General features: G+C 38.0%; 1 protein-coding gene across 1 annotated transcript in view; it reads right to left on the minus strand.

The window, feature by feature from the left end:
* The window catches only part of TMEM161B (transmembrane protein 161B), a 48,645-nt gene extending 36,869 nt beyond the window's left edge, over positions 1-11,776 (minus strand). The window contains exon 1 of the mRNA XM_007423535.3: positions 11,612-11,776. Coding sequence (XP_007423597.1) covers positions 11,612-11,614 — 3 coding nt within the window. The 5' untranslated portion in view covers positions 11,615-11,776. The remainder of the gene's footprint in view (positions 1-11,611) is intronic.
* Positions 11,777-11,883: the final 107 nt, after the last annotated feature.

Below are 11,883 nucleotides of genomic sequence, written 5' to 3' on the forward strand. Positions count from 1 at the left end.
ATTTATTTATTTATTTTGGATTCCTTTAATATTAGAATGTATCTAAAGACTGTCAATCCCTGCCTTTCCTGGCACTAAATATATACTCATAAACCTGACACTCCAAGCTTCCCTTAGGCCTGTCCTTCTACCCACATCTCTCAAACCCCTTTCCTCAGTTCCCCCCTTCCTCTGAAATATAAACTGTGAAAAGATGCTCTCCATTACCATGCTTTGAGGGACAGCTCTAATACCCAATCATCACAATAACACAATGCATTAAAAAAAATGTCCTTATAGTACATCTAGAGTAGTAATTAAAAAATAGAATTTTCTAATATGCTTCATGTTATGAAGGCAGAGTAATATGTTAGCGTAATTGCTTTCCAACTATTTACTCAAAGGAAAAAATAGAATATTTAGCTGCACAAATGCCCTTCATATCCCTGTTTTCCTTTTCTAACCTTACTCAAACTTCCCACTCCCACATAATCATTACTGTTTCCATAATACTCTGTAAGATCATGTCAGACTACCATGTACCTATCACTAGGCTGCATAAATGACTATGTTTGTTCTAAGTCAGCACCTCCTGAGTTCAAAAGAAGATAGAATACTATGCATACTATATTATTTATGGGATATATACATTTCTATTAAAAAGGGAATATCATTAATGATAAAATAGCTATTGCCTGAGCGCTGGTTAAGAATTCTAGATATCATCTGCCTTGTACTGCAGTGTTAAACCAGCTATTTAACAAAGGTAACTCAGCTTTACCCTTCAACAGACTTTAAAAAAAAGTTCAAATTAGTCAGTGATTGCCTATTTTAGAAACAACAAGAAATCTTAATGGAAACTTAAAAGTGACAAATTATTATGATATAAGATTTTGTAGGCTACAGCCTGTTAATTAGATGTACGAGGCATATATGCCCATGGTTGGGGTGAAATTATAAATAGTGGTCAGAATGAATTTAAATGTATAAAGAACACCCAGTGATAATTAATTTAATGTTGGACATTTATAAAACAGTTTGTTAGGTGAGCGAATTAACAGATATTCTTCTTTGGCCAGTTGTGTAATGTATGTAGTACAAATTTAAAAAAAAAATTCTTATTACAACCACAGATGATTACAAGCTGGGTTTCCTGATGAATTCTAGTTCAGCTATTTCCCACTATAATCTGACTTTGAATGATTATCTGAAGATCAGTGACATCATATATTGGGAAATTAAAAGTTAACACTTTTTTATAATTGCAATTTCTGATGTTACTTTTATATCCTTTCATTCTTTTTAATAAAGACCTAGCTCTTGCCCTACAGTATATTACACTTGAAGACCAGCTAATGGATGAGTGTCTGATGGCATTAATAGTGCCAGAATAGGAATAGGGACAGAGTTACCATCTGCATGGGCTACAGGGTCTGTATCTCTGATCCAAAACACATGGTTTGTGGACTAATCTACAGCAGTCTGGTTCACATCTATGGTTTTTCAAACAGCAATGCCTGGGTTCACATATCATGCCTAAGTGAAATAATTAGGTCTTAGTATTAGATATTAACTCAGCTATGATATTTCATGACTGAGCAACTACAATGGATTGGGTATCTGTCTATGGGGGGGGGAGGGGAAGAAGAGTAGAGTAGTCACATCTTTATTTACCACCTAGAACTTATGAGAGGGAAACATCCTTGTGCAGTACAGGTTGTATCCTAGGAATCATATTAATACTGCAGCATAAACCCTAAAATAAACTTAACAAATGTTAAGCACAGCCCTTAGATACTCAAGTTTTCTGACCTGTATCCACTGGGACACTGTGTTGCTAATATAAATTAATGCCCATCTCATCATCAACTATGGTGAGAAAAGTCCTTTTTTGACCTGCATATTTTGTAGCAAAATTTTTATCAGGTAACTATGTATGTTGTTACAATATGTGAAACAATACTCATTCATTTTCATATTTTATTTCCCTCTATCTTTTCTAATTAGCTGATCAGAGGCGTCTACTGAATCTAGAGTTTTTGTCTAGATGCATATGCATAATGATGTTGTAACACAAGCTCTACCTCTTATATACTTGTATATAATGCTACAACACACACAAATCATAAAGGCTAATAGCTTTGATGGGAGTGTGACTGCCTCAAAAGGCCATCTGCTGGGAGACTAGTGGGCTTCCTTGTGTGGTTGATCAACTACTGTGAGAAAAGACTACTGGACTAGATGGGCCAGGGGTCTGATCCACAGAGAACTGCTCATGTTTTTATACAAAAGGGATGCAGTTTGCACCACAACGTATGTTTCATCATTTGCACCCCTCCACTGATGCCCATGCAGTTGTCCTGACTTGAGTATCTCTGTTCAAGTCCTTTATGAAAAAGCCTACAGTTTAATTTAGTTTTCTCCACATAACTGATTATGACCATAAATTAGGCATGAATATGTATTTTGTACAGGGTTCTATAGTTTCAATGTTTAAATTTATCACAACAAGGATGCTTCCATGACAAATTCCAGAGAAGGGGAATAATGGCTTTCCTGTCCAATTCTGCATTTTGCTTTCTTTCTTTTTTTCTTTAACTCCAGGCTTTTTAAGCTGGAGGTTCTGCTCAGAAAACATGGCTGAAATAGGATGGAATCCCCTACGCTGCTCATTTAGATTTTAACATCAAACACCAGTGCAGAAGTAGCTATATAAGCCGACCACCTCATAAGAAAACTAGTCTCAATAACCTTCCCATCAAATCTAATGGGATCCAAGGAAAGTATCTTAAGAAGGAGGCATATCACAGCCTCTTTCAAGACAGCTGGTATCACCCTCTTTTTCAATGAGATGTTGATCACATCCTGGATCAGTCTGTCATAGCTTCTCCAAAAACCCTAAAGAGTGGGAGGCAGGAATCAGGTTTACAAGTGGCCAGAGACAACAACAGAGTACCCTATCCACCCCATTAGACTTCACAGGTCAGAAGCAGTCTCAGGTAACATGATAAGTTGTAATTCTAGTCACGAGTGACTCCACCCACAAAATGTCAAGACTTTGGTGAATCTAAGTAATTTTATTGGCAAAATGCTATGCCAAATAGTTAGGGATGCAAGGTGGGAGATCTACCTACTGCTCCTTCTGCCAAAGAGAATTGGCCAGCCTATAAGACTGCTGGCATTCTAGGCAACTTCATCCCTCAGAGATCTCTGAAAAACCAAGGATCAATCTGACCAAAAGAGAAAGGCTACTTGATAGGACTGCTGTCAAGTGGCCAGGTTGCCATCCACAAGATCACTGGGATAACCCCCAAGCCCATCAAAAACCATCCAGATCCATGAGATGCCCAGGCATGTACCACCTTAATTAGCCTGTTTTCTCTGTGGAGGTCCCAAGAGGTAACCAATCTCACCAGGATCAAGAAGTGATCTGATCATAGCAAAGGGTTTGTGGAAATGCCCTCTGTATCTAGATAACAATACATCTGCTCTGAGAGAAACACAATGTCTAAGATGTACCTGCCTACATGTGTTAGGTCCAAGATTACTTAGGACAAGTCTACGGCCACTATGAAGGCAGTGGAGTCCTGCTGGACAGCAGACAGACCAACAGAATATCAAGCTTGTCCCTGGGGCCAATGTAACATATAGGCATTCACATAAGTTATCTCAGCAGCACAGTCCCCAGTCACAGGTAATAGTTTATTAAAGATTAATGCCCTATCCAAGCCATGGCATTGGGGCTGTTGAAGGACCCGAAATCCAGATGGGCAAATCTTATTTAAAATTGTTAGTTTAGAAATAACAATACATTATAAACAATATTTAAAACTATAAGGCATTAAATTGTTTTCAAAAATAATAAAGTGATTGCCAGGAAAGTGAGAGCATAAACTGGAATACTACAGGTGAGGGATGTTTTTTTAAAAAACTTGATGTCACCTACTTTAATATTTGAAATTGACAGCATTCAGACAAGGCCTCTGTTAAAAATATTGGTAGAATTAGTTGATGTAAGAGAACAACCTTAAAATTACTTGAGTTCCAAAACTCTGAAGGTTTGTTTTGTTGCTTTTGAAAATGCATTCAAAATTGATCTTATAACCATTCTAGATATTTCAAATCCTAGCAAAATATTTACTCAGTTCAAATGCAATTGGTGTGCTTTAAATTAATTGTAGCTTCTGAATCACCTACCATTCATTGTCAGACTACAGGTAGTCCTCACTTAACGACCACAATTGGGAACAGACTTGATCGTTGAACAAAGTGGTCATTAAATGAGATGCCCACATGACTGCTTTGCTTAACAACTGCAATCCAGGCACTCCCAGTTGCAGTCGTTAAGCGATATCCTGTACGTTTTAAGCGTACAGAGCAAAAGAGCTATCTGTTGAAGGCAGGCAGCTCTCTGAGAGTGAAAGGATTGCCTGCTGGACAGTTTCAGCTCCACAGAGAACTGAAATCCTCCCAGGAGGCAGCCCTTTCGCTCTCAAATGCTTCTGCAGCCTGAAGGGTTTCCCCTCCCTTCAGGCTGCAGAAGCATTTGAGAGCGAAAGGGCTGCCTGAAATCCTTTGGTGGGCTGCAGAAATCTTGAAGATTTCAGCTCCATTCCTGCAGCCCATCAAAGGATTTCAGCTCCCCTCCATCCCCTCTGCTTACAACCTTCCCTGCTGGCTTTCCCATTGACTTTTCTGTCATGTGAGCTGGTTGCCAAGTGCCTGAAATGCGGTCACTTGACTGAGGGGTGGGGGCACATTTTATGGCAGCTGGAAGTGCTTTATGGGCCATAAAGCACCGTTTCCAAGGCCATCATAACTTTGAACGGTTGTTAAATGACTGGTTGTAAGTTGAGGACTACCTGTACCTCTGTGCTACCAAAGATACCTTCACTTCAAAGCTATAAATCTCAACCTTTTAGAAGGAATGCAATCCTTTCAAAAGCAGCCTAAATCCTCCTACACAGGGTCTGTTTTATAAGAATCAAGTTTCACCTGTGCAAACTTTAGCCAATTAATAAGCTCAGATTATGATTTAGTTTTCTACCAGCCTACATAATTTTAGATGATATGTAGAAATAAATATGTACAGCATACTGATGTCACTTAACTCCAAATCCCTGCATAACTTCTCCTCCAAAGACCTCATACAGATATTAAATGCTACAAGGAAGCAAGATGGAATGTTATAGGACCTTATAATACAATGTCATGAATAGGAGTAACTGTCATAAATCTAACCTATGATACTAACCAAGCAAAAAGATACACGACCTCTATGGTTCCCAAGTCTCAGCTCATTCAAATGATTTTGGATGTTACTATGCTTGTGATAACACTGTGAAAAGATTCAGGAGAATCAATAGCATTATATTTCCCATTTTTCTCCTGGATTAGGTAGTTCATTAAATTGAGCAAGGTTAGGTCTATATCCAACTGAAATTGCCCAGGAAAATCTATTTCACCCAAGAAATTCTCAAGTTGCCTAGCCACCATGTGTTAGATTATCGTGGCCAGACTATCTGATAGGAAAATAATTTTTTTCCACTGAACTAATTCAGCTTTAAAAGAGATCCATTGAGTTATAGTAGTGGAGGCAAATTAGTAGTACTTGTTTCTTTCAATCTGAACTTTCAGGGGAATAGGGAGAAAAACTGTTTTAAATTTAGAGTTCTCTTCCCCTTTGGTAAATAGAGTTTGCAGCTGATCAATAGTCATTACAATACTCTGAGTCTAGAGAGATTTTCTTAACAATGATCATTTTCAAGGTAGCAAAAACACTTCTCATAATATGTATTAATGAGCCTTAATTAATTAGTTGTTATACATCAAGAACAACCACAACAGTAGTTTGTCAATCTCCTCTAAGATATTAGTCTATATCCTTAAGATTTAACTAAAAATTATCCCATGAAATTTGACCAAAGATACTATAGCTACATTAGCTATTGGACTGTTTCAATTACAGAATCTTAAGCTATATCAAATATGAGCAATGTAATACTCAAAGCATTTGTTGTTGGATTTATTCCCCACCTTTCATTCAAGAGATCAAGGCAAATTAGCCAGTACCCCCTCCTATATTTCCCTACAACACCCACCTTGTAAAGTAGATGGGTCTGAGAATGAATCACCCAATAGGTTTCTATTGCTGAGGATGAACTTGAACTTGAGAGCTAAGGGGAAGGCCCTTGTCACATCAAGTTTTGACTTGACTATGAGGACCAGGGATTCTCAACCAAGGTTCCGAGGAACCCTAGGGTTCCGCAACAGGTCACCAGGGGTTCCCTGAGAGATCATGATTTATTTAAAAAATTATTTCAAATTCAGGCAACACGTTCTCACAGTGATGAGCAGAGACCGAACAAAAATCTAGTTACAACTCTTTCTGAGCTCTCTGGTAGTGTACTACAGGACCATGTTTATTTGGTGAATCCATTCTTAATTTTTGACACAAGATAGGGGTGAGAGTTGATAACAGGTGAATGCTATATTGCAGGAAGGGAGGAATATATTGAAGGAAGGGGAGGGAGAAGTGCATTTTTCAAGAAATTAATAGACTCATCCAACTTAGTCTGTGATGTTAGTCCCTCCCACATCTTTTTCCTGAAGTTTTCCTGTAGTTATTTTATCACATTATTTTAAATAAATTTCATACATGTTTATCCAGTCATGTCTGAAGGTCCAATGTGGCGATTTTTGAAGAAAAGGTGTGAGAGAGGAGGATTCTAGAACGCACAATACCAATAAGTTTAATGGTGATAATGATAGTGAAGAATTTAAATCTTCTTAGGCATTTCCCTGCATTGGTACATCAACAGACTAAAAAGAAAAAGCCTGTCTTTACAATTAAAACTGTTTATCAAAGGGTTTTATATGCACTGGTTATCCAAGCTGCCCTATTCCACTGTGCCTCATCTGAGGCAAACAACTTACAAATGCAGCAATGGCTCCAGCAAAATTAAAAAGACACTTAACTACAAATCAGAGCCACATGACAAGTAAAAGTTCTGATTATTTTAAATGGCTATTGGAATCACAGAACAAACAGAGTAAAACTTTTGTTAATAAAATGACAATCAGTAAAAAAGCCTAAGAACAAGTTACTTAGTAGCAAAACTTATTACACAATAAAGGAAAAATCACACTTTGGATAAGAAAGTAATCATGCTAGCATGTAAAATAATAGTGGGGAAAATGCTAAAACCAGATGCAGTACAAGAAATTGACAAGATTCCACTGTCAAACAGTACAACAAGTTGGCGTATTGATGACATGTCACATAATGCTGAAGAGGTTTTGTATGATAAACTAAAGAACAGCAACTTTTCTATCCAAGTTGACGATTCAACAGATTTCACCAATAAATGTCATGTTATGCCATTTGTAAGATTTGTAAATGATGGTGAAATTCAAGAAAACTTTTTCTGCTGCAAAGAACTACATGAAACATACCAAGGCCAAGATATATTTAATGTTTTGTCTTTATAACTGGAAACAAAAAGTCTGTCTTGGAAGAACTATGTTGGTATCTGTACTGACGGTGCTCTATCAATGGTTGGCTCCATGAGAGGTTTTGTTTTTCTTGTGAGAAAAGAAAATCCTGATGTTGTCACAACACACTGCTTTTTCACAGAAAGATGTTGCTGTCAAAAACTCTTGAAGATGAAATGAAAAAAAATCTGGATGATGCTACAAAATGATTAACTTTATTAAACAAAGACTAGTTCACTCAAGAATGTTTCAAAAAGTGTGTGAAAACCTAGACAAAGAGCACACAAGTCTCCTGTTACACACAGAAATAGGGTAGCTCAGCAGAGAAAGAGTTCTCAACAGGGTGTTTGAGCTGAAGGCAGAATTACAAGAGTATTTTCAAGAAAATAGTATTCCACATTTTGCTGAGTACTTTGAAGATAGAGAATGGTTGCAGAAACTAGCATACTTAGTGGACATCTTTCATCACATGAACCAGATGAGCAAGTTTCTGTAAGACACTGGAGAAAATGTTTTGACATTTTCAAAGTGACAAGATTCTTGGATTTAAATAAAAACTGAATGTTTTGAAATCATGTTGCAAAAGGAAATATTGAAATATTTCCACTGCTGCTTGGGCTTGAGAGTGAGGAAGTTTCATTATTTTTAGTTTAAGAACATTGCTAATGCACATATACAGGCCTACACATAAAATGAATATAATAAATGTGTAACTTCTGGCCTATATTTGAGTGTGAATGTGCAGGGGTTCCCTGAGGCCTGAAAAATATTTCAAGGGTTCCTCCAGGTCAAAAGATTGAGAAAGACTGATGTAGACAATAAAAGTGAAGATTTTTCAATTTATACTGTATGTGGTATTTAAAACCCATCTTTGTTTTTTAATAAATTCTTCTAATTCAAATGCTTATACAATAATAAAGTGCTTCCATTGCTGCTATTAATCTCCACTTGGAATGAACAAAAAGCATTCTATTGACTTATTATTTCATAAAAATTGTGAATCAATATGGCTTATCAGTAAACTATACTGCTTTTCAAAGCTATTAACATTAAATAAATCTGTTAATCGTACATATGTTGAGAAAGACCATCATCAGAATTAGTACAGAAAAGTAGTGATCATAACACAGTCATACCACTAAACTTCTTGCAGGAAATAATGTACTGTACTTTTTCAAGGACAAGAAAACTGATTACATACATTTGTGTCCCGTATTGACCTAAGCAGCAATTTATTTTGGACAATGTGTAGCAGCAATACTCAAGCACTATCTAGAAGTCAACAAGTAAGGAACCATATCATACCAGATACCTTTTCTAGGCAAGCAGAAGCGGTTGATAGAACAGGTTAAATATGAAGGACATGAAATAACAAAAATAAGATTAGCAGAGAGAAAGAAAAAGCATTTGGTTAGGATGTATAAACCAGGATACACATGACTACAAATTCGGTTTCTGTGGACATTTACCTCTATTATTGTTCAAAGAAAAAGATCCTTATGTCAAGATTAGCTTTTGAGATTCAGTGTCAATAGCAATGCACCATAAGGGGCCAGAAAAACTAAAACTAATAGTTCTTCTATATGTAGCAACTCCTTACATACCCATCTAGTCTTGAAATCAGGACTTTATATCTAGTTCACAAAGTTCATCTATTATATAGACTATTCAGAGCTGGTAACCTTTTTTTCCTATGGAAAGCCCTGGGTGGTAATTTATATGACAAGAAAAATGACAGTGATGAGCATGGCTCCCCCTTTCTCTTATTTAATTGGTACAGAGCTTTTTTAATACTAGCTTCTTTTGTCATTACCACTCAGGTATAGAACTGTTTTAATACTAGCTCCTTTTATCACTACCACTCAGGCAGCATGGCCACAGGTTATCTACCCTTATCCAATAATATGCTTAGCATGGCCATTCTAATCATGTTTTCACTTCCCATTCAATTTTAACTCTAATTTTACATCTAATTTTACTTTGTTAAATTTGAGACGTTATGTTTGTGAACTGCTTAGAGTTTTTATAAGATTAAAGGCAAGAAGATTAAATCTGATGCATATATACCTCACCCACATGGTATACAATTACTCCTAAACATCAAAGCCAATATAGTGATCAAATGTACATGTATACAAATTTCCAAAGATTCTCTGTGTTAAGATGAGAAAACTATTTAGCTTTTCTTAATGGTGCCTTCGACTCAGTGTTGACTCTTGGCAATTGCCTGGACTAGTCCCTGCAGTTTTCTTGGGCAGGTTTTTCAGAAGTGGTTTGCCATTGCCTACTTCCTAGGACTGAGAGACAGTGACTGGCCCAAGGTCACTCAGCTGGCTTTGTCCCTAAGGCGGGATGAAAATTCAGTCTCTTGGTTTCTAGCCTGATGCCTTAACCATTATACCAAACTGGTTCTCAAGATTTGGCTTAGGTTAAGAGAATCAACGTAAAACAAATGCATTATTTTTATAAATAACTCAAGGTGGCAAACATACCTAATACTCCTTCCTCCTCCTATTTTTCCCACAACAACAGCCTGGTGAGGTGAGTTGGGCTGAGTGTGACTGGCCCAAAGTCACCCAGCCGCTTTCATGCCTAACGCAGGGCCAGAACTCACAGTCTCCTGGTTTCTAGCCTGGTGCCTTAATCACTAGACCAAACTGGCTCTCCCTACATAAGGAAACCTATCTCAAAGAACCTTATGTTTCCTCCTTACATAAGGTTCTTTAAGGTAGCATGGGAATGGAGCATTGCATAGGGCCCAGTTACCTGAGGGATCTCTCATAGCATCTGCCTGCCTTATTTGATCTGGCACGGTTGGAACACTCTGGGTTTCTTTGATTAAAAAATGCCATCTATTGGGTCCCCAGAACTGTGCCTTCTCTGTAGCAGTGCCTGTCCTCAGGAATGAAGCCCCTCCGCCCGGGAGATCCAGATGGTCCCCACCCTGCTGGTGTTTCAAAGAGTTTGAAGACCTGGCTCTTTGCTCAAGCTTTTGTCAAGAGTCAAGCCCCCTTTAGGTTGTGGCAGTTTGGTTCTCTTTTGTTCCTGTCCAGTTGGTGTTACTCTTGCCATCTTTTATTCCTTTATGTTTCTCTACTATTGTATTGATTTTTCTTATTGTCAAAGTTTTTACTTGTCAGGTGCCCAGAGTCATTGCGAGTTGGGTGGCATACAAATTCAATACTGTAACAATAATCGTAATGACCCTTGGCCACCTGGGCTGTTGGATAAATCAGAATTCATGTTTCCATTAATCTCTGCAGTATGTCAGTAAATGTGTATGCCCCTCCTATGTCCTTTAAGCTTGTGTACATTTTAAGTTCCATTATGTCAGATGGATTATACAGATTAATCTATACTGAACAAGCAAATAATTCAATTATTTTCTTTTTTTAAATCCCATTAGAATAGAAAACCAGGAGAAAGTTTGTAGAGTGCTAAGTTGAACAAAAACCTTTGCCTTCTCATATATTTGTTTTCAGCAGTCAAACTGTGTTGCTGGATATTCACATCTCTCTGAATTATTTACATCAAAACTATAACTGATTAAATGAACATGTATCCAGAAATCCCTATGGAATAATAACATATGTTAATCCAGTTTAATCACTGGATTCCTTTTTGTTGTTAAGCAAGTATAAACATGCCTCAGCCTATCTACCCAAGGCCAGCCACATTATCAACACAAAAAGATGGAAAAGATTCCTTAAGAGATGAAGAAAGGCAGGCAAGCATACATCAGAAGCCTGTTCAGCCGGACTCTTTCTCTCTTCCTACAATGCAATTATCACCAGCTGCCGTATGGGAAGGATCGTAAGCTTGTTTTAAATAATACGTATTGTATTTTTACCTACAACTGTTTATATTGCTTGCAAGGCATGCTACCATGAAATTTAGGATACAAATATTTGTAACCAATAATAAATAAATAAGCAAGCAACATTAGGGTGCCACCACTCTACAGGTTTTCCAGAAATATCTTTAAAGCCGCAGAGTCCTATACCCCTAATATGAGCAAACTGAGGAGGGATTCTATAAGCATTAACCTCTTTTTAACTGAGAACTGCATAACTAGATGAAGCCAATCCAAACTCCCTCCCTTCCTTCTACGCTTCAACAGCTTACCCTCCAGACTCACCATGCTGTCCCAACGGCCGCCGCCACCACCGCCGCCGCCGCCTCCTCGCGTGCGCTCCCCGCACCCAGCTCATAAATCCTCAAAGCGGGATCTCGCCGGTGTTCAAGAGCCTATTCCTCAGCCAGCGCCGGTTTCTACAGCCCGGCTCACGCCTCTCGAGCCTACAAAGGTCACGTCAGGACCCAGTTCCACTAGGACCCCGTGTGGGCTGTCCGCGAATCCGCCTGAATAGAAAGAGACTCATCTCTCCGCTGAAGGCTCAACCGTTTCGT

Source organism: Python bivittatus, unplaced genomic scaffold (genome assembly GCF_059951505.1).
Source record: "Python bivittatus isolate LINGU-HERP-01145 unplaced genomic scaffold, Pbiv_v1 ctg000850_np1212, whole genome shotgun sequence".
Taxonomy (NCBI): domain Eukaryota; kingdom Metazoa; phylum Chordata; class Lepidosauria; order Squamata; family Pythonidae; genus Python; species Python bivittatus.